Raw genomic sequence first — 24,869 nt, 5'->3', positions numbered from 1 at the left:
TGCTTTAAATTGTCGACATGTTTCTTGGAAGACAGAATTGATAGACCACACATTTAATGAACATATAAAATAAGTCTCCCTTAAAATTACGCAGACATGCTTGCTCTGGTAGCTTCACTTTGCTGTTGTATTTATTTTCCGTTGTCATTAACGGCAGCTGGTGTTAGTTTGTATGGTGTTGTCCTTTGAAGTGCCCCCTATTGGTCACGCCCAAGAGGACAGGTGGATACCACACCTAAACAAAAAACTATGAGGTTTATATAAGTGCAAGGATTACGTATCAATTTTCAACATTTATTATGGATTATATATTAAAAAAAATAGTTTCCAAGTGGTAAGTTGTAATAGGAATAACTTCTTGAAACTGAAAATGTAAGTAACATATTACCGTCATTTTTACCCAACACTTATATGGGGAGAGATTTGTCTTAAATATTTACAAACATATTGTTTAGATACACACATATATTTGCCATTTGCACAAGATCTATAGATCATCTATAAATCTTAATAAATGCACATGCAATATTAATAATTGCAAATGTAAATCGCAGATATATTTGTGAATCTGCAAACGACACAATTCACCCCAGATTTATCCGTTGAATGGTACTGGATAATTTAAGAATTGAATTTGAAAGTCCTTAGAAAGTGCTTGAATTTGGCAATGATTTTCCTTTGGTAATGTATTTTTAAGTTAGTTAAAAAATAAACACATAAATAAATAACTAAGCAATAGCACAAAGGAGGGAGAATAGAAAACTCAACGGAGCAAGTGTGAGAAGAGTCCTTTCTAATGAGTCTCTGGAAGTGAAGTACTAATACTCCTGCCACAACTAATCACATTAACAATAATGATAACAAAATGAATACATCTTGATTCAATTAAGAATCATTTATTACTAAAACTGTTAGAAAATGCCCTTTTGGAACACAAAAGCTTCTTTCGGCAGCCGAGCACACCAATTTGCACTAAACGATAAACAGAAAAATAGTCATTTACTATATCATTTCTAATTTTTAAACCGCACTGCACCTCTCTTTAAAGCTTCTGTAATCTTAGTGGAATGACTTGATAATGGCAAACCGAGAACATTATATTATTTTCACGCTCTTGAAGTAACTCTAAGATTGCTTTCCTCCGTTGATTCTGTAACCCATCAAAAGACAAAACAGTTAAAAGCCCTGAAAAATCTCATTAAAAAGTCTATTTGCTTCATCTGTGTGGCTCAGTGAGGAGGTTGATTGCATTTTAGTACTTCATTAATATCTGAGTATGTGTACAAAGATAAAGGCAAAGCTTTTTCATCAAACTACTTGGGCCATTTGAGTCCCAGGAGCAAAACATAGTTATTAAAAGTGTATGTTTTGCGCAAATGCAGGGCATCTCTCAGTGCACCATGTTAAAGCATTAAAACAGATTCACCATACACATCCACCAACAGGCAAATAGTTCAACTTTGTCTTGATCTACAATAAAAAACAAACAAAAAGTGCTCTAAAGGCAGACATTTTTTAGATTTTCTTTTACTAATAATAATTTAATAGTTTAGTAGACACGCAAAATCAAGAGATAATATATCAATGGAGCGGCACGGCAGCTGGGTGGTTAGTGTGCAACCCAATGGTGCAGAGGTTCAGGGTTTAAGTCTAGCTACCGCGGCCTCCCCGTGTGGAGTTTGCATGTTCTTCCTGTGCTTGCGTGGGTTTCCTCTCCGGTTTCCTTCCACATTCCAAAAACATGCATGTCAGGTTAATTGGCCGGTCCAAATTGTCCTTAGGCGTGAGTCAATTGTCTGTTTCTGTGTGTCCTGCGGCTGGCTGGCAACCAGTTCAGGGTGTCCCCTGCCCACTGCCTGAAGATAGCTGGGATGGGCTCCAGCACACATGCAACCGGACTCAGGATAAGCGGTGCAGATAATGGATGGGTATGTCAATGGATTTTGAACTTAAAAAGAAGGTAAAAGAGGACTGTACAACAATCCTCAAATTTCCAATCTTTTCTACAGGTCATACCTTGAGCCCTTTTTTAACTAAATCTTCTAGTTTACAAAAAGAAGATCTGCCTTAAACAATGTGGAAAATAAAGAGCAGCAACATCACTGGCCAACAGTGACAATGTTGTAAACAGTGCGTAATAGTCAAAATAATGAACAGCTGTGGGGAATAATAGTCCATATAAAAAAACAAACCACTGCAATCCCCTTTACAGGTGTTACTCTCAAACTACATCATAACAGAAAATAATGTTGCTTCTTTCAAGATTCTTAGGGGTGAAATCACAAAAATAAAATTTAAAACATAGTACTGTAACTATGTCCCATTCGAAAAAAATTGAGAATATTTGATTAAATGTGATTTTATTTCTTTACCCACTAGGGGGTATGGATTCAGTATAGATGGATAGATAGATAGCTAGCTACATAGCTAGATAGCTAGATAGATAGATAGGTACGTGTCCCACCAAAGATCCACATTCACGCTGTTGCTTTGGCCGCACTTGGGGGAAATGCCTTTTTCTCCACAATGGATCTGACGTCAGGCTACTACAATGTCCCCTTGCACCCTGACGACAAAAAGTACACGGCATTCTCCTCACCATTCGGCCTTCACGGGTACAACCGGCTCCCTCAGGGACTTTGCAACAGCCCAGCAACATTTATGAGGATGATGATGTCAATATTTGGTGATCAGAATTTCATGAGCCTATTATGTTACCTCGACGATCTGATGGTGTTTGCCCCCACAGAGGAAGTTGCACTCCAACGCCTGCAGATGGTGTTTACTCGCCTTAAGGAACACAACCTCAAGCTCGCACCCAAAAAGTGTTTTTTCCTCAGACGGACTGTGAAATTTCTTGGGCATGTCATCAGTGAGGATGGAATTCGGACTGACCCCGAGAAAGTGAGAGCGATAAATGACGTACAAGTCGCTGATCTAATGGAGTCGGATGGCAAGACGCCATGCCCTAGTAAAATCAGATCTTTTCTAGGCATGGTGATGTATTTCCAAAGCTTCATTGAAGCATGTTCTGCGAAGGCAAAACCTCTGTTCAGGCTCACATCTGAATCTGGAGACAAGCATAAGTGCAAGAGAGCCCGCAAGAAAGGTCAAGTGAAGCTGACGCCTGCAGATTGGTCCGATGCATGCCAGAACGCCTTTGAAACACTGAAGCACGACCTCGTGACAGGTGTCACTCTGGCCCACCCAGATTTTGATGCACCGTTTATTCTGGCTGTCGACGCATCCTTTGATGGGATTGGAGCAGTCCTGTCACAGCTGCCACCTGGTGGAAAAGTAGCCAGACCAGTCGCCTTTGCAAGTAAGACGCTCTCTCGCTCCCAGCTCAACTACCCTGCACACAGGCTCGAATTTCTTGCCTTGAAATGGGCGGTATGTGATAAATTCAGCCATTGGTTGAAAGGAAGACACTTTACCACGTGGACCGACAATAACCCACTTACATACATTTTGACCAAACCAAGACTTGATGCGTGTGAACAGCGGTGGGTAGCGAAGCTAGCTGCATACAATTTTGACCTGAAGTACATTCCCGGCCCAAAGAACATCGTAGCCGACGCTCTGAGCCGTGAGCCATTTGTACGGTCATGTGTGGGTCATCGCCTTGTTACCGAGCCCTATACTTCGCTCTTGGACCAAGTCAACAGGGTGAACAACAGTACTGTGCAAGAGGTGTTCAGAGTATCCAACAATTGTCACGCTGTTGTAGACGAGAGTGCTGGGACATCAGACGAGTCAGTAAAAAGGGCAATTCCATCAGGCTCCAATGGTTCTGTGACATCAGAAGAGGTTGCTGCTGTCTTCAGTGCTCAGTCCACTGGTGGCGTGGGTCAAGTGATGGGAACAGATGCCAACTTCAATCTTCTGCAGAAGGGAGATCAGTCAACGGCACTCCCACAGAGTCAGCTTGTTGGTTTACAAGAACAGGACAACACAATAAGCAGAACCATGTACTTTGTGCATAGACACAAGAGACCTACCAGGCGTGAGAGAGCTGTCGAGTCGCCTAGTGTGATGAAACTACTGAAGCATTGGAGCAGACTCACCATACAGAATGCCATGCTCTACAAAATAAGGAAAGATCCTCACATGGCCAAGAAAATCTTCCAGTTTGTGGTGCCTGATTCATTGAAACAGAAAGTCCTTCAAGGTTTACATGACTCAGCAGGTCACCAAGGCCAGAACCGTACTTTGTCTCTGGTGAGGCAACGATTCTTCTGGAATGGCATGGAACGTGATGTTGTGAATTATGTCAAATCCTGTCAGCGCTGTGTAGTAGGGAAAACACCGGAACCACACAACCGTGCACCACTCAAGAACATAGTCACCTCTGAGCCTATGGAGTTGGTCTGTATAGACTTTTGGACTGCTGAGCAAGAGAACAAGTCTGTAGATGTCCTGGTCGTAACTGATCATTTCTCCAAGATGGCGCACGCCTTCCCTTGCAGAAATCAAACCGCCAAACAAGTTGCTCGCCGTCTGTGGCAGGATTTCTTCCTTGTCTATGGTTTCCCACGGCGTATCCACTCTGATCAGGGAGCTAATTTTGAGAGCAAACTGATCAAAGAGCTTCTAGAGATGGCAGGGGTGCAGAAATCACATACCACTCCGTACCACCCCATGGGAAATGGTATCGCAGAACGATTCAACCGAACATTGGGAGATATGATCAGAACCCTTCCCCCTCAGCCCAAAGCAAAGTGGCCACAAATGCTGCAGCAGCTCACATTCTGCTATAACTGCACAGAGCATGAGACAACAGGGTTTGCACCGTTTTACCTAGTGTTTGGTAGGATCCCTCGTCTCCCTGTCGATGTCATGTTTCAACATGCTAATACCAATGATGCTGTTGTCAGCTACTCTGACTTTGTACGCCATCTGAAGAAAGATCTACATGAAGCTGCTCAAATTGTACAGAGGAATACTCTCAGAGAACAGACTCGTCATGCCAAGCTGTACAACCGTAGGGCCAAAGGATCACCTCTCGTCGTGGGAGACCGGGTGTTGATCGCCAACAGAGGTGTCCCGGGGAAACGCAAAGTTGCAGATAAGTGGGAGTCAACCCCGTATGAAGTCATATCAGTCAAGCCTGATCTCAATGTCTACAGAGTCAAGGATTGTCTGACGGGCAAAGAGAAGGTAGTTCACAGGAATTTGCTGCTCTCTGTTAGCTTCTTGCCCTGTGAGGATGATCTGGCCAGCGAATCTGAACACTCAGAGTCTGACGCTGCTATGCATGGAAGTGATGTATGCCCTGATTTACCTGACGCGGTTGAAGACAGTGATGTCCGCACAGTAAACTGGGTGATACAGGCAGGTGAAGAGCAAGTTCATCCTGAGGTAGAGGATAACTCACTAGACAGCAGATCTGATGCCCAGTCCGACTCTCGCAGTGTTGATACATCCAGTCGAGGAAGTCAGCACATCCCCGAACAAGATGTTGACCATACTTCAAGTGACAATACGGAAAGCCCATCACAGTGCTCTGAAAACATGATCCCTTTGGGTATGGGTCTCCCAGACGAGACCCCATTGAACACTGACCATCTGGACGCAGACTCCCCTGATACTGACTGTTTAGACTTGACTGCCCCAGACCTTCAAGCTCAGGTTATTTGTGCTCAACCTAACCGTTATGGTCTTAGGGTCCGCCAGTCCATCAGGCCTCCTAGTCGTCTTATTTGTCAGATGAATGACCATGTGGTAGGTGACAATCCTCTGTCCGCAATATCTGCAAGTTCCTAGTTTAAGTTCAGTAGAGATGCACTTTCAGTTTGAGTAACAAAGCTTGAGTAAGAAACAAGAATTGTGCCTATGTGAGCACTTACAACTACAGGAACAATGTTTGATATTTCAGAGATGTAACAGGCATCTTTGAGTCTGTGCTTAGTTAGGAGTTTGATCGCCTCCTTTCTTTTCACACTCCTTTTTGGGAGAGTTTTAGAACTGACATGCACTTCAGTTTGTTCCTTGTAATACTGTACCAGTTTTCTTGTCCTCTTTTTCATCAGTATTTGCCTTTTTGGCATGTGATTTTTTTTTCTGTTTAGTGTAGCACTCCCATATTTAGCAGAATTTCAGGGGGGTGTATGTAACGGGTGTAATAATAACTTTTATTTTATTGAAATTCCTGCTAAAATATGTGTATAGTTTTTGGTAAATGTCCTGCAATGCTGAGTCCAACAGTGCCATCTGCTGGTATGGGGTGGGGTTTGGTTTTGGCTTCTAACATGTGACCAGGAGGCGGGGTTTTGTCAGTTTTACCTGAGTACTACAAAGGTAAGACATATCTTTTGGTGCTCCACAAAATAAGTTAATTTTAAACTTTATAACCCCAGCTGACAAATCTCTCACCATGCATAGTAATGTGATTGATATTGTCAAGCTGTTTAGGTTTATTTTCGTTTTGTTTCTGTTTTACTAAATATTAATTCCCCTTGTAGAGATCAAAGAGATCAGACCCAGCAGAAAAAGCTAATGTTGTGACTCATCCATTTGCAGGTAAATTGTACCCATTTTTATACTCATTATTGTTTTCATTCCTATTTTTCATATACATTAAAAAAAAGGATGATGTTGGTTAAAATTCAGAGTAAAGAAAAACATGTTGAATTCATTGTAAACGTTAAAAATCCACTATACGATCTCTTGTTAAAAGTATCTTGTTAAAATGCAAAGATTTATAAATCTCATCAGCTGCACCGCTTATCCTCAGAAGGGTCACGGGGGTGCTGGAGCCCATCCCAGCAATCATCAGGCAGTGGGCAGGGGACACCCTGGACTGGTTGCCAGCCAATCGCAGGGCACACGGGGACAGACAACTCACTTGCTCAGTCACACTTAGGGACAATTTGGACCGGCCAATTCACCTGAAATGCATGTTTTTGGAATGTGGGAGGAAACCGGAGTGCCCGGAGGAAACCCACGCAAGCACGGGGAGAACATACAAACTCCGCACAGTAAGGCCGGGAGCTGGATTTGAACCCACTCAGGAGGTTCCCACGACCTCAGAACTGTGCCGCACACGCCCTAACCACTGCGCCGCCGTGCTGCAAGATTTATAAATGTATTGTGATATTCTAAAATGTATTTTCTGTAAAGTGAAAAGACAGCTCTTTGATATGCTTTGTTGTCAGTTTTACCTGAGTACTACAAAGAGATCAAAGAGATCAGACCCAGCAGAAAAAGCTAATGTTGTGACTCATCCATTTGCAGAACTGTAATAATAAAAACCTCATCATCCAGTCCAGCGTGAATGTGGATCTTTGGTGGGACACGTACAACGCGGTTACATTGGTGCCGTGACCCTGCCCCTGCCAAAGTGAATAGGTGTGTCAAATTGTGGAGCTAACACATTGCTCTGATTAAACATGTTTCAAAGATTAACAAAAAAAAAGGTAAATAAGTCAAAATCACAAAATAAATCAGCAGCCTTCGTATCACTGTGACACTGCACTGTAATGAGCTAAACAATATCGCTCATGTAACTAAAATTTCAAATACAGTGAGCTCATGTGGCAGGTAGGACAGTCCTCGGTTCGGCGAGTTTGATAGAAGTCACGGGTCACGGCACCAATGTAACCGCGTTGTACGTGTCCCACCAAAGATCCACATTCACGCTGGACTGGATGATGAGGTTTTTATTATTACAGTTCTGCAAATGGATGAGTCACAACATTAGCTTTTTCTGCTGGGTCTGATCTCTTTGATCTCTTTGTAGTACTCTGGTTAAACTGACAACAAAGCATATCAAAGAGCTGTCTTTTCACTTTACAGAAAATACATTTTAGAATATCACAATACATTTATAAATCTTTGCATTTTAACAAGATACTTTTAACAAGAGATCGTATAGTGGATTTTTAACGTTTACAATGAATTCAACATGTTTTTCTTTACTCTGAATTTTAACCAACATCATCCTTTTTTTTAATGTATATGAAAAATAGGAATAAAAACAATAATGAGTATAAAAATGGGTACAATTTACCTGCAAATGGATGAGTCACAACATTAGCTTTTTCTGCTGGGTCTGATCTCTTTGATCTCTACAAGGGGAATTAAGATTTAGTAAAACAGAAACAAAACGAAAATAAACCTAAACAGCTTGACAATATCAATCACATTACTATGCATGGTGAGAGATTTGTCAGCTGGGGTTATAAAGTTTAAAATTAACTTATTTTGTGGAGCACCAAAAGATATGTCTTACCTTTGTAGTACTCTGGTTAAACTGACAAAACCCCGCCTCCTGGTCACATGTTAGAAGCCAAAACCAAACCCCACCCCATACCAGCAGATGGCACTGTTGGACTCAGCATTGCAGGACAGTTACCAAAAACTATACACATATTTTAGCAGGAATTTCAATAAAATAAAAGTTATTATTACACCCGTTACAGATAGATAGATAGATAGATAGATAGATAGATAGATAGATAGACAGATAGACAGACAGACAGACAGACAGACAGACAGACAGACAGACAGACAGACAGACAGACAGACAGACAGACAGACAGACAGACAGACAGACAGACAGACAGACAGACAGACAGACAGACAGATAGATAGATAGATAGATAGATAGATAGATAGATAGATAGATAGATAGATAGATAGATAGATAGATAGATAGATAGATGGATGAATAGACTTTAATTTTGAAACGTCACTTTTTAATGTCTAATTTTAAATTGTGTTACACCACACCGATTTGTTCTTTTTAATGTTAAGTTAAATTATATACCTAATACCACACATGTTAAAGTCAAGGTCCATGGGCCAGATGTACCCTGAGATTATTTTGATTCGTTATTGTATCTTACACGAGGAATCGTGTATTTCTTATTTTACATTACGTCTCCTTAAATAAAGTGTTTTTTTGGATAATATATTTTTTCACTGTATTTTGTTGTATTTCAATCTGACCTTGTTAAAGTAATTTCAGACCATCTTTGCTAAAATATAGAATACAGGCTGCTGATGGTGCCTGAAAAATACCAACTGCTTTCATTTAATTTTCATGTGACGAGGATTTTTATACAAAGGAAATGTGTCTTTTGTGCAAGTTGAAAATTAAAAATGTCTGATGAATCCATCATAAAATAGTAGAAGAGGACTGTACAACAATCCTCAAAATTCCAATCTTTTCTGAAGATAGATAGATAGATAGATAGATAGATAGATAGATAGATAGATAGATAGATAGATAGATAGATAGATAGATAGATAGATAGATAGATAGATAGATAGATAGATAGATAGATAGATAGATAGATAGATAGATAGATAGATAGATAGATAGATAGATAGATAGATAGATAGATACTTTATTCATCCCCTAAGGGAAATTCACATTTCCAGCAGCATCCCTGAGCTGAGAACAATACAATAATAAAGCCAAAAGAATACAATATACAGATACCCAGTGTGACGTGCAAATGCCCACTTTAGCATGTTATATAGAGTAACTAAATAGTGCTACACAGAACACATAATGCAGTAAGATTCGGTAATATCCAATGTAGGTGGTGGTCTAATTTTAAATTGTGTTACACCACACCGATTTGTTCTTTTTAATGTTAAGTTAAATTATATACCTAATACTCACTAAACTAAACTCACATGTTGAAGTCAAGGCCCATGGGCCAGATGTACCCTGAGATTATTTTGATTCGTTATTGTATCTCACACGAGGAATCGTGTATTTTTTTATTTTACATTATGTCTCCTTAAATGAAGGAAATGTGTCTTTTGTGCATGTTGAAAATTAAAGATTTCTGATGAACCCATCATAAAATATCACTTTATTCATCTCATAATATAGGAATGTATTTGTTATCTCTTTAGTGGGTTCAATTAAGTTCACTAGAGTATAAACGGTATTTTAAACATTTTCAACATTCGATCAGTCCGACCCTCAGCTTGTAACCACTTCTTTTATTTAGCCCTTCATTCCTGACATCCCTGCCTTGTATGCATGTACAAACATCTTCTTTGTTCCTTTATCTCTTTGTTTTCTTTATCCTCACTGAAAAGTGTGGACCTGGAGTGCCACGTCCAATTTCAATGTCACAATATATTCAACCCATGTTGTAACAATGACAATAAAGGTATATTCTAATCTATATTCCATGATGTTCTATTCTATCCTATTCTATTCTATTCTATTCTATGTGTGCAAAAAAACACAGTTCTTGCACATTTCCAAATTTTCAGACTTTTATATTATTTTGTGATGTTGCGGTGTCACTTTAAGTCATGCTAGTCAGCCAGCTGACCTCTCTTATTGTTTCATCAGCTTCCAGTCAGTCGGAAAAGGTCATTTTTAAAGCGAGCCTTCTCCGTGGCCATCATGAAATAGAGCCCTCCCCAACAACAGATAAATAAATATTAATACAAACACAGCAACCACGCCCATCTTGAGAGCCTTAAAAGGGGTTTGAACATTTAAACATATGCAAAGGTTTTTTGAGTAGTTTTTGTCTCACACCGAGGTAGTGGTGTCCCGCCGGATATAATTTAATTGTTTTTATTGTTATTGATAACAACGTAGTAAAAATATATGCAACACGTTTAGAAATTGAACTACAGGATAAACATGTAATAAAGACTTAACAGAGTAAAATAAGGCTGAAGAATGTCAGGATAAATATGCAAACATATTAAAGGTATTGCTTGAAATTGTAATTATAGTGCAAAGAAAAGAGTGGTTTTACTAGGGTTCATTTGAGGGCTTAAAATCCTTGAAAATGCCTAAACGTTGTGTTTTCAAGGATTAAAAAGTGTTTGAATTTTGGATGAAGTGCTTGTAAATGCTGGCCATTGTTGCCACGTTTCTCTGGTGGCTTCCATTTGGCATTGCATTTCATCTTTCCTCGTGATTAACTGCAGCTGGTATCAGCTGGTACAACATTGTCCTATGAAGCGCCATCACCCTTTTTGGGTGGAACCCAAGAGGACGAGTACATGCTGCACCTAAACAGGCCACTAAAAATTTGTATTAGTGCAAGGATTATGCATCTTCTATGGTCCATGCAAAAATTTAAGGTAATATTTCCCAGTGGTCAAATGTAATGGGATCAACTTCCTGCAACTGAAAATGTAAGCTAGATATTACATTACATTTTGTCATTTTTTACCCAAAACATATATGTGGAGAAATTTGGCTCATAAATAGATGCATGTACGGTTTACTCAAGATCTAAAGAAAAATTATATGTGGATAAATAATTTAAAAAAAAACAGCTTTGAAAGTCCTTAAAAGTGCTTAAATTTGGTAGTGGAAAAGGTTGTAAGAATTAATTTACAATCGTGCAATGAAAAGTAGTACAATAACATTGAGCAGGAACAGAAATCCCCAAATAAGTCGACAAATAAGCTTTGAGTACATATTGTCCAATGCAACTGGCAAAATTTCAAAGTTTTGCCTGCTTGTTGAGCGTGGTGATGGCCCAGGTTTGCATATTGTACATGTTTTACCACCCAACGATGTAAATTGAATATTTACATTCTTGAAATGAATATCAACACTATCTCAACGTATAGAAAATCAAGCGATATGGGTTATTTATACAAGCAAAAACTATGGATTTCTGTATACTTGGTAAAAAAAAAAAAAAAAAAAAAAATATATATATATATATATATATATATATATATATATATACAAATGAAGCCCTCAGATCACTCAAATTGTATTGTACTTATCCCCTACAGGAACTCTGCACGAGCGTCCCAAAAATGCCTTTAAAATAGTTTGATAATTGAATCAATATACCATGACCACTCTGAGCACTAAACTAATCAACATAAACTTTAGCTCCACACACTGTAGACAATGCATGGCCTTTTTCTGGTTGTTTGAAATAAACCATTGCTAAAAATGAACAGCAGAACATAAATGTGTTATCCTTACCTGCGTACGGAATTGGGGCATCCTTGTCCAGGGCCACCAAAGGCGGATCGAGCAGAACGACTTCAGTGTTTTCGGTGATTACCCCGTGGTATGACGTCTCGATCCACGGCTTGTGTTTATTTACTGCAGGAGACAAAGTATAAGGTGTGAGGGTTGCACAGGGTGCCACAGAACGGCTTGAAAATGATCTAAACATCCATCCATTTTCTGCACCGCTTATTCTCACTGGGGTTGCGGGGGGTGCTGGAGCCCATCCCAGACGACTTCGGGCAGTGGGCAGGACACTAGTTGCCAGAGACAGACAACTCACTCACTTATTTACCCCTAGGGACAACATGGACTGGCCAATAAACCTGATATGTGTGTGTTTGGAATGTGGGAGGAAACCGGAGTGCTGGAGAAAACCCACTCAGGCACGGGGAGAACATGCAAACTCCACATGAGGACACAGCGGAAGCTGGATTTGACCAACTAGCCGCCATGTCGCCCACATCTAAGCATATTCAACATTAATGTCAAGAAAGAACAATGGTGAACCGACTCACATCAGAATAAAACGATAGAGGCCACAGCAAATATTAACGGAGAATGTGTTTTTTTTTTTTTTTTCATATTCCCTTAGTGTAGAAGATGCCATTTTACAAGTCCCCATTCTAACTTTTTTCTCTTTTATGTTTTTCCCTCCTTGTCCAATACCCCCTGTTGATTTCAAGGCAATGGGTTTTGGTTGATCAATGAACAAGCAGCAGAGCACCATAAAAGGCGAACCCAAGGGTCCTGTGCTTAAGGTACAATTAAGAGTACTCATTGGGTAAAAGTGACCTAGATTGAGTCTCAATGTGCTAAATCACATGTCTTGTAATACCAGACAACATGAGGCAACCAAAAGTTCCACGTGTGTAACATTTTCAAAAACTAGAAATAATATAAGAGAAAATGCACTGAAAAATAAAACCTATTGCTAAGAAATTATCTGTGTAATTGTATTGTATCACAAATATTGTCGCCATTAATTTAATGTGTACAATTGTGGTAAGGCACTATGCTGCCCTTGAGAGGCCAAGTATGAGGACATTGTTGTTTAAAGTGTAATACAGTAATTTATTGCTTTTCACTTGGGTGGTTGCATTCCCCAAAGGTCCAGTGAAATAAAAACATGTATTTATTCATTAGATATCAGTAATATACAGTATACAACTGTAACAAAAACAACTGTAAATTTACAGAAAAAAACATAGGGCACATACTGCAGTTGAATGAATGGTCTTTATTCTCTGTAATATTCATTACACACAACACATACATACAATGGTACAACAAAATCACTTCCCCTTTTAGTGTAAGGAAGCAATGTCAAGAGTGGCTAGCTAGCTGCGCGCTAGTATCAGGGATCGTCGGATTAAGCCAGGTCTTTGTGATGATCAAAAACAGTCACAAATTTGACAATTTCCCACAAGTTGTAGATAGATAGATAGATAGATAGATAGATAGATAGATAGATAGATAGATAGATAGATAGATAGATAGATAGATAGATAGATAGATAGATAGATAGATAGATAGATAGATAGATAGATAGATAGATAGATAGATAGATAGATAGATAGATAGATAGATAGATAGATAGATAGATAGATAGATAGATAGATAGATAGATAGATAGATAGATAGATAGATAGATAGATAGATAGATAGATAGATAGATAGATAGATAGATAGATAGATAAAAAGATAGATAGATAAAAAGATAGATAGATAGATAGATAGATAGATAGATAGATAGATAGATAGATAGATAGATAGATAGATAGATAGATAGATAGATAGATAGCAGTATCCTTGTATTGAGAATAAAACAATCATAAAGTAAAAGGAATATAATACATAAATACCCAATGTTACGTGTTGATATAGAGTATTCAAATAGTGCTACATAAAATACACACTGTAATAAAAATAGGGTAATATGCAATGTGGGGGTGTGGTTTAATGTGGGCTTTTATTCCCCCGGGTGGAGTTATAGAGCCTAATGGCATGAGGAAGAAATGATCTCCTCAGTCTGTAGCTCGAAGTCATCTCTTTAAATGATCTGGCGTTCATGAGATACAGGCTCGGAGGCTACGTAGCCGGAGCAGTTGATCGGACCTGCGGCACCGCTATTGTATTCTCTCCTGACACCGCCTCAGTCTCTTCCTGGACCCGAAAACAATCCACGGTGTTCATAATTTCTTTGTGCTCTTCTGACTTTCTTCAGTGTCTGATTTAATTGATTAATTTATTTTCAATGTTAAGAGACGCTAAAATAATAGCTCTAGTTAAGTTTTACAGTTTGTTTTGGGTGGGTGGGCTTGACTTGTGCGCCCCACCCCAGCTGTTTGACGGACAGCATCCACCGGCCTACTACAGTCGCGCACTCAGATATTCACACCCGCCCAAGACACAGCCCTCTGTCCCCTGTAATATAGTATTCTGTGTGTCGTATGCTGCAGAAACAATTCACGATGAAAATATGCAAAGAATGGACACTGCAAAATGTAAACAGTGATACAGCGAGGGGTTACTACACTTAATGTTTACTTTCTCAGTAATGTTATTCCTCACTGTCATTTTAAAAATATCCTGGGTGCGGCTTATAATCAGGTGCGCCTTTTAGTCCTAATTTTACGGTAATCAAGATTAAAAACAGACCTGGAGTGAAAATAATCTGGATTGACCAAAGTGATCAATGACAGCACAAAAATACTTTCCCAAAAACACAACTTGATTATTACACCTGAGAAAAAATAACTTAAATTAATACATTACGTACTGTATGTCTTTTAAGGTGCATATAAGTGAAATTTGACATTATTGTGATAGTATTTGAGTGCAAATTTTCTTATATTTTTCACCCAAAAAAATTGCAAGATATGTTTTTCTCGAGAAAAGTAGTTTCAATTGATGTAAATACAAGTAATATAAATTATAAAAATATAGACAAATGAAGTATAACTTATATGTTATAAGACTTACAACATTGGTACCCGTTGCGACCCTGCTTGGTGCAACGGCTTATGGGTTGGAATAGGGGGTTGGGTCAGCTAATAACTCCCAACCACAGAACTATTATCTCAGCATTTACTGTGCACATGAATGAAATGAAATATTATTAATATATTTTTGTCAGGGTGATCACTGTTAAAGCAGAGGTTATGCTGCTGGGTATTCATTTTAGTGGTGTTATTCTTAGTGCACCCAGATAAACATGGCCCAAATAACATTCATCAAATGAAAATATACACACCGACAGTATTTTTCTCCTGTGAAGAGATAAATCACAATAATTATCGAGACGGGCCATTGATGACATTGAAAAAACATTATTATAATTCAATGTATAGTACTTGGTTATGCACAGCCTGTGTGGATGAATAATTTGACAGAGATTGTTCTTCTGTTTTGGGAACTCACTGAATCGGTGCTGAATGAAAATAATATATATACGTATTTGTGTGCATTTTATTTTACGAGAATTGTATGCATCATTGCTGCGTAACTTTTAATGAGACTTAACAATTAAATCAAAGCCTGAGGTAGCATTATGTCCAGCAGCTAATAGGCAGGGCTGGGTGTTAATGGGAATTTTAGTCAAACCAAGTAAATTAGCAGTGGTATAGATTGATACCAATCCGGTAATAATACATTTTGTTTGCAAATCTCTTAAACATTGATTAATTTGAGTTTTTTTTATATTTAAGATAAACACGGCCCAGCATGTTTTTTTTTTCAATCATATAACTGTATTTCAAACGTTAACATTATAGAAAAAGATATCGAAAGACTTATATTACAACTGTTTTAGTACAAAAGCCAAGAGAGTCAAATAAAAAAGGCACCAATATAAGAAAAATACAAATATAAAATTTTAACTACATCTTCCATTATACAATACTTTGAAAGTAAAGCCAGAAAGTGCAAATAGTGTAAATTATACAATCCAAACAATGTTAACAGTATACATTATTTAAAAAAAAAAAAAGAGTAACTTACTACAACTGCTTTAGAGCAAAAGTCAAGAGAGTCAAACCAAAGAAATCTGCAATGTAACAAGCAAGCTCTTTTGGCTTTGTTGCCATAGTGACATTAGATCAACAGCTTTTTGTCGAGGAACAGTAACATGGTTAGATTTTCAGTTGTGGCTCATTACTCCCTGTATGGTGAACTTTTCATTTTTCCTGGCTGATAAGACGCGGCAGCAGGCCAGGTTAGGAGAGGTGCTAAAAGTGTGGCTATAAATCACACATACAGGCTTATTCACAGAGTATGGTCGACGTTGTTGGGTGAGAGAGAGAAGGACTACTTTATATACATGTGTTTTGGGGAAATTGGTGGAGGGATGACATATTGATCCCAGAACTATGGTATTGACCTGATCCAATTACTTGTTTAGAATCGTTATTTTCGTTATTTGGACCGATCCACCAACCCCTACTATTGAGTGGATTTGATATCAAATGTGAGGTGTGTGGCTATCTTGGACTCCATGTTGAGTCACATAACGGCTCTGAAGCCATGCTGACATTTATTTATACCTGACCTGACAATTAGTCATACAATTCATCATTTTAAGACTGTTTCAGCTTTGTTTCTGTGATTGTCAGAGCACTTCCACATAGTCTGCACTCTCCCAATGCATCAAGAGAGTTCATCTAAGTCTAAATTTGCACTTGAGAAAACATCACTCAAGTGGCATATTTATGTCAAAGTTGTTCATAGCAAGTTGTGACAGCTTCATCATGGATAAAGCTCCCCTCTTAGCTTGTCAATATTTTCCCCTGATCAGTCGTGATTTGCTCAAATTCAGTCATCTCTGCTGTGTCTAGTGTTTGGAAACCACCCTCATTCCGTCACAGACAAAAAATACAAAACCTAACGCATGAGTCGAATTTAATCATTGGATTGACGCCATGGGACATACCCCAGGAGTTCACCGATACGGTCCACTTTTGTTGCCAATAATTCAGTCCAGCACAGGTTTCGAAAGATGAGAAAGAGGGTTTACAAATGAAAACGCCAACCCATCAGATCCAGCATTCCCTGGGGAAGCACTTCAGGCTATTGGCTCGCCGGATTCTGTGTTGCTGCCTGACACTTACGAAGGGGTTTACAGATTGCTATCTCAGTTGGCTACCAAACACAGGAACTCTGCATCAAAGACAGATCCAATGAACTCTTACTTATCCTCTACTGACGTATCTTACAAAATATATTCATACTTCTACATACAAGAACCATATTTTCCGCACTATAAGCTATATCAGATTACAAGACAGACCTCCCAAAGAATATTCTTCTGAGATATATTCTAATGTATATGACGTACTGGACAATAAGGCCCATGCAATTAAACCTACATTAAGAGCAAGGGTTGCATAAAAAATAATTTAAAAAATTAATTCATTTTGTAAAACATAAATAAATGTGACATTTGGTTTCACCACTAAATTGAGTCATTCATAAATTGTTACTGGTGAACTCACTCTGAAGTATCCACTGTTTTGCCAACTAGACAGCTGGTGAACGACCTCCCATTCCACCAGATTTTTTGATAAAGTTGCTGTTTATTTGAAAAAAGGCCTCAACCATAACTTTCAAATGTTCACCCTAAAACTAAATTAAAACAAAGTACCAACGATTCCCGTTAGCCTGCTGACTAAACGGACAATTTTTGCCCAAAGCCGCATTAAAATATAATTTCATTTGTGGATATTAACGGCAAGCGGGAACTTGAAGACCACTCTACACATTTCTGAAAGGCAGAACAGTTACCGTACCAGTTACCTGCAGTGTCATTTAACTGTCACTATACATGTCCGTTGTATGCATCATATTCTACAGTATACAAGGCACATCAAATTATAAGGCACCCTTTCAAATTTCTGGCCAATATGTGTTTTTAGGTGCGTCTTATAGTGCAGAATATACAGCAATTTGTTCCCGGACAGTGGTCGTATCTAGACTTGCTCGTATAATGAGCGAATTTTTCTGAAAGAAAATAATTGAAAACTAATGGATCCAAGAAACCAAGTTTACTCTAAGTAGCTATAAAACACATATTCCTGATCAATAAAAACACATTCAAATATTAACTGAACATAAAAAATACTGTAATAAGGGCACGAGAGATGTAACGTGATACAAAAAACAACTCAAGAGTGGAATCAGGTCCGTGTGGCAGGAAACATACACTTGTGAGTGTGAGTGTGAGCATTCTAGAAGTTTCTTGGGCTAGCGCTTGGAAATTTTCGGAATTTATTAATATTAATATTTTATTTGAAATACATGTTGTATCTTGAGCAGATTGAATAAAGAGCTATCACTGCATTATAGCCATCTCGTGTTGTATCACTGTTTACTTATCGCAGTTTCGTTATTTTGTGGATTTGCATTGTGCATTTGTTCTGCAAAAGACAACAAACAGCAAAAAAGTATCAATGTAGGAGCAAATGTTTAAAAATTCCTCAGCACCTAAAAATGTTTATGCTTCCAAAATTACCTTCAGGCATTTCTTTTTAAATTACTAAATTTCAGTCTTGAGGCTTTAAAAGCATCTTATAGGTTAGAAAGTACGCTCACAGATTTTGGCAAAGAAAAACACACCTCAATTGTACTCCCGGTGACCCCAATTTTGAGGGCCGAATACATTTGTTGGCACCATAAATGCACCCGGTAACATCTTGTTGTGAACAGAAAGAGGGCAAGTAACTGGAAGCCTAAGATGATAAGGCTTTAACATCCTAATTTTTATTTAGTAATGACTTGCGGGCAAAACAACTTGTGTTGTGTTTACTTGAAAACCAAGGCAGAGGTTCCAATGACCTTCCGCAGAGAAGAAAAAGCGAAGGAAAATGTTACTTTGTAAAAAGGATCAATAATCTTTCTTTTCTGTGCCTGTCACAAATATTTGAGATTCCCGAGGCAAACCGATGATTGTATTTCCCCATTTTTGTATGCCGCATCAATGGTAACCACAAAGATAGCTCCAAATTATGCACTTCAAGTCTTTAACACCTTTCTTGAAGAAAAGCAAAGTGGTTTGTGTTGACACTTTGAATTGACATAATCATAATATTAATAATTAACATATAGTCATGCCTGGTTCTGTTCTCAAGATCATATTTTCTATTGGATGTATCGTGCGTGCAACAGAACTAGTTGCTTTAAATCAGAAATGTCTGAATACTTACATGGGCCGCAATGATTAACGTTGTCGAGAAAAATCAATATAGAAATAATTGACAATAAATTACATCAATACATCCATCCATACATTTTCTAACGCTTATCCGGCTTCTGGTCGCGGGGGCAGCAGACACAGAGAAGAAGCCCAGACCCCCCTATCCCCAGTCACCTTATCCAGCTCATCCAACAAGATCTTGAGCCTTTACCGGGCCAATCTAGAGACGTAGTCTCTCCAGCATGTCCAGGGTCGTCCCCAGGGCCTTATGCCGGTAGGACATGCCCGGAACAACTCCCGAGCCGGGTCTCGGGGACGCATCCTTAACAGATGCCCGAGCCAACTTAACTGGCTCCTCTCAATGTGGAAGAGCAGTGGCTCTGCATTCATCCCGGATGACCGAGCTTCTCCCTTCATCTCTAAGGGAGAGACCAGCCACCCTGCGAAAGAATTCCATTGATGATCATTGTCTTCAGACACGTTCTTACAACAGTGTGCAATATCTTACATAATTACGATACCTGCCCATGAGCAATAGTGTCTCTGTCTAATCGGTAGCATACAGAAATGTTGTTGTCAACATCAAGTACATGTACCGAAAGTTTTAAAAAAAGCATTTTAGCCTGTATGCGGCCAAAATAAAAGAATACTTGCAAAGTTTGCAAAGCAGATCTTGCATGTTGTAGCAGTACATATGTGATGCACGAACATTTTAAGAGAAAGTACGTCGGGCAGTTGACTGGTTTTGGTAAGATCTCAAGAAGGAGTCACAGATATCGGATATCTGTCATCTTAATGTTGTCCCGGTATTTTATACATTCTTTGATCATTTCAAATTGTGTACGCCATACAATAATGTCATACATGATTTTTTTTCTATCTGATCTCATCTTGCCCATTTCAGCACTAATCTGGATTCGCTCGGTCACTGTTAGCAGACGACAACATCATTGTAGTTTGCTAGGATTGTTGTTCTATTCTACATAATCTGTTTTGCTGTGAGTATGTGCCGCATTAAGTTTGTTAGGTTTATTATTATCATGAAAAAAGGATGATTTGCAACCATTTATACACAGAGCGAATGGTTGACTGGTATGAGACTGAGAGACTGTCGATGACATGTAAGCAATTACTGTACACTTAAATGAAATTCATTTTAAATGAACGTACACACCCTAAAAGTTATAGCAGCATGTTTTATTTTTTTGCGCATTGGAGCTTGAATGCGCAAACTGTACGAGCTGATGCTGGCGGTGAGCAATCAACAGCCATATGTGGGCTCAAGGAGTCCATAGTCGTAGCCTCTGGGCCTGCTCATGAACGGGATTTTCCCTTCATGTAATGAGCAAATATAACTTGTATACCTTATGTTTAGAGATCCTCGTATAAAGATGTACCACTGTATATGTAAACTATGAAACAGAGGTTTTACTTACCTCCAACAAATATGTTTTCTGATAAATGACTGGAGTTAAAGGCCACTGAACCATTTTTGTTGCTCAATTAAATCCAGCCACAGGGGTTGTGCCAAACACTTATTAAACCAGTACATGCTAATATAATCAGCACGTGTGACAGATGAAAGGTAAATGTTGGTGCTCAGATGCCCTCCTCTGCCAGTCAGCAAGACTATATCCCCCTTGCCATTTCCTTCCCAATTAAGTTGTAAGCCCTGGGTTGATCTGGAGGCTTAGTGCATGGCAAAGGTGCTATGACGGATGATTAATCTCTGAACCAGACCACAATGTGCCACTGCAACTCCGTCGCTGGGTGACATCTCCTCGACAGTGTGTGCTACAATATCAATGTGCATCAGCCACAGGGAGAAACAGTTGTAATTAAAAAGGCTGGAAAAATATGTAGGATAATAAACCAAGATTGATAAGGTCAACAAAAGGGCATTGAAGAATAAATCAGCATAATGAAAAGTAAAGAGGGCGGGCACAGTAAGCCATGACAGTACTGAACATATAATTACAATGACATAGTGCTGACATCTAAAATATGTTTGTCTATGGGCTTGCAGAAATTCATGGATCTTAAGGCTTTTGTAAAATATCACATTCTGAGATCTTATTTTACCTTACTGTTTGGCGCGTTATTGGAAAAAAAAAAGGTATTAGTTACAGTTACTAGTCACTTCATTTTGAAAGTAATTATGTTACCCCAATTATTACTGACACACAAATCAGACTCTGACAGTATCTACAGTAGCTCAGGAGGTAGAGCGCTCGTCTTGGGATCAAAGGATCCCAGTTCGAATCCCGGCTTGTCCGTGTTACATGTCGAAGTGTCCTTGGGTAAGACACTGAACCCCTAATACCCCCAATAAGCAGGTTAGCGTCTTACATGGCTGCAATACAAGGCCGCTATTGGGAAATGTGAAGCACACTGTAAAGCGCTTTGGGAAGTCATTGACTTGAAAAGCGCTATATAAATGCAGATCATTTAATTTAATTTCATTTCATTCTAACACTGTTGACCCTGCATGGTTTCTCCTTTTTATTTAGCCACGCCTCTCTTAAATCTCTGATGCAGTATTTGTATATCAGTGTGTCATCCAAAAGTAGAGTTTACAAAGCAGGGATGTAAAATATGAATAAGCCTTTGCTTTCTCCATTAGCAGTTTTAATGGTATGTTTACAGACAGAAACATGAAAAATGCAGTTGACTAGTGATGTGTCGTTTGGGAACTCTTTAAAGTAAACAACGGGAGCAGGCTTATTTTGAGACACTTTTTAAAGGCATGCATGGTTGGTCAAGATCCACTTTTCATGGATTCTGTTTTGTAGTTTTACTTTCAATTTTTTGATTATATATATTCCAACCAGAATCTTTAACACCTCTGTATTTAAGTTGCTCTGCACCACACCATGAGTTAAGTATACTGTTTTTTTTCTATTTCCACAATTGATAATCAACTATTTTGCCTGACTGTTGTTAGTCTGATATGGGTGGTATTTATTTATTTATTTTATGGGAAATTGTTGAAAACTCAATACAAACTGTGCTTTTAAAAATATTGTTGAGTATATAGTGCATCCGGAAAGTATTCATTCCAAATTGTATTAATGTAATCTCTTATCTCAAAATTCTACACAAAATACTCCATTATGATAATGTGAAAATGTTCTTTTTTTTACTTGTTTTGAATTTATTCAAAATAGAAAACTAAGAAATCACATTTACATAAGTATTCACAGCCTTTGCTTAATACTTTGTTGATCCACCTTTGGCAGCAAATACAGCCTCGAGTCTTTTTGAATATGATCCCACACGTTTAGCACACCTATCTTTAGGCAGTTTTGCCCATTCTTCTTTGCAAGCTCAATCAGGTTGGATGGGAGACGTTTGTGCACAGCCATTTTCAGATCTCTCCAGAGATGTTCGATCGGATTCAGGTCTGGACTCTGGCTGGGCCACTCCAGGACATTCACGGAGTGGTTCTGAACCCAATCTTTTGAGATCTTGGCTGTGTGCTTTGGGTCGTTGTCCTGCTGAAAAATGAACCTTCGCCCCAGCCTGAGGTCAAGAGCGCTCTGGATATCCAGGATATCTCTATATATTGCTGCATTCATTTTTCCTTCTATCCTGACTAGTCTGCCAGTTCCTGCTACTGAAAAACATCCCCACAGACTGATGCTGCCACCACCATGCTTCACTGTAGGGATGGTATCGGACTGGTGATGAGATGTGCCTGGTTTCCTCCAAACATGGCGCCTGGCATTCACACCAAAGAGTTCAATATTTGTCTCATCAGACCAGAGAATTTTGTTTCTCATGGTCTGAGAGTCATTCAGGTGCTTTTTGGCAAATTCCAGACGGGCTTCCATGTTCCTTTTGCCAAGGAGTGGCTTTCGTCTGGCCACTCTACCATACAGGCCTGATTGGTGGATTGCTGCAGAGATGGTTGTCCTTCTGGAAGGCTCTCCTCTCCACAGAGGAACGTTGGAGCTCTGACAGAGTGACCATCGGGTTCTTGGTCACCTCCCTGCTTCTTCCCCGATCGCTCAGTTTAGAAGGCCGGCCAGCTCTAGGAAAATGTCTTCAATTTACAAATAATGGAGGCCACTGTGCTCATTGGGACCTTCAAAGCAGCAGAAATGTTTCTGTATCCTTTCCCAGATTTGTGCCTCAAAACAATCCTGTCTCGCAGGTCTACAGACAGTTCTTTTGACTTCATGCTTGGTGTTTGTGCTCTGACATGCACACTCAACTGTGGGACCTTAGATAGACAGGCGTGTGCCTTTCCAAATCATGTCCAATCAACTGAATTTACTGCAGGTGGACTCCAATTAAGCTCTAGAAAGATCTCTCAAGGATGATCGGTGGAAAAAAAATGCACTTTTGAGCTTCATGGCAAAGGCTGTGAATACTTATGTAAATGTGATTTCTTAGTTTTCTATTTTTAATCAATTCAAAAAACGTTTTTCCCATTGTCATAATGGAGTATTTTGTGTAGAATTTTGAGATAAGAGATTAAATTAATACAATTTGGAATGAGGCTGTAACATAACAAAATGTGGAAAAAGTGAAGCGCTGTGAATACTTTCCGGATGCACTGTATTAAGGTGGACTCTGCATTTTTTGTACATCTGTAAACATGTTGATTTGTGTTTGTTTTTCAGGGATACAGTGTTTCTTCTTCAGCCTTGTATAAGTAAAACATTTCAATGTAAATGTATTATTCCATTGTTTACCTGTTGTGGCCCTAAAAAGTAAAACGTTTTGTTGGTATTATACAAAACCATGCATGGACTTTCTCCCTCATATCTTTCAGATTTAACTTCCCCCTATGTTCCTGTCCGAAGCCTTCACTGGTCTACTAGTGCTCCCAAGAGCCAAGAAGAGATCAGCAGGTTTGAGAGTGTTCTCCATTTGGGCCCCTACACTGTGGAATGTTCTCCCCTGAGATTCAATTTTAAACTTCAGTGGAATTGTTTAAATCTAGGCTTAAAACACACTCACACTCTATAGCTTACAAATGACATGTTTCACTTTGACAATATCTGTGTATTGTTTGTTAATGCTAAATCAATTGCAGCCTGGTCATCATTTTTATTTTATTATTTTATTTTTCATTTTATATTATACTTGAATTTTTTTATATTTAATTTGTAATTTTATTGTTTGTTAAAGCAACATCCATTGCAGCCTGGTCATCCTGGAAGGGGGATTACCTTATGTGCTGTCAGTTTTTCCTTGCCCTCATGTAGGTTTTAGATCAGAGGATAGAGTAATATTACTCTGTAGTTTGCAATAGTATGTGGTCTGTGCATCCCTTTGAGACTTCTTGTGATTAAGGACTAAACAAATAAACATGACTTGACTTGATTTATAAAAAAAGTATGAAAAAGTTAAAAGTTTAAATTACCTAAAAATTCACTGTTGCATAGAAAAATAAATGTGCTAATATAGTAGTCGAATACATTTTGTAAAGCAAAAACTTATATTGTGCACGGCGTTACATTATTATCAGTTATTTACCAATTTAAGCAACTAAAAAATTTGAATAGCCATTCGGGGACCTAAAGGGCCAACTGGTTTCAGTGAACCAAAGCTAAAGAGCCGATTCCTTAAAAATAGCCACAATTCCCTACACTTTAGTAAAGCAATAACTTTAAATCAAGGATGCCCCTGACAATTGTTTTCAACGTCTCCTGGAAATTATATTTTCTCTTTTTAATATGTTTAATCTATTTATATCGTGGT

The 24,869-nt window shown here is 38.6% G+C and overlaps 1 protein-coding gene across 1 annotated transcript in view; it reads right to left on the bottom strand.

Moving 5' to 3' along the window:
* Positions 1-24,869, bottom strand: part of LOC148358475 (calsyntenin-2-like) — a 330,974-nt gene that overhangs the window by 169,836 nt on the left and 136,269 nt on the right. The window contains exon 2 of the mRNA XM_088345299.1: positions 11,942-12,064. Within this exon, the coding sequence (XP_088201425.1) occupies positions 11,942-12,064 (123 nt within the window). The remainder of the gene's footprint in view (positions 1-11,941; positions 12,065-24,869) is intronic.

This window comes from Urocampus carinirostris, chromosome 10 (genome assembly GCF_059441175.1).
Source record: "Urocampus carinirostris isolate Australia breed hairy pipefish chromosome 10, RoL_Ucar_1.0, whole genome shotgun sequence".
Lineage (NCBI taxonomy): Eukaryota > Metazoa > Chordata > Actinopteri > Syngnathiformes > Syngnathidae > Urocampus > Urocampus carinirostris.
The sequence above is the reverse complement of the archived record's forward strand: the minus strand, read 5'-3'. Positions and strand labels throughout refer to the sequence as shown.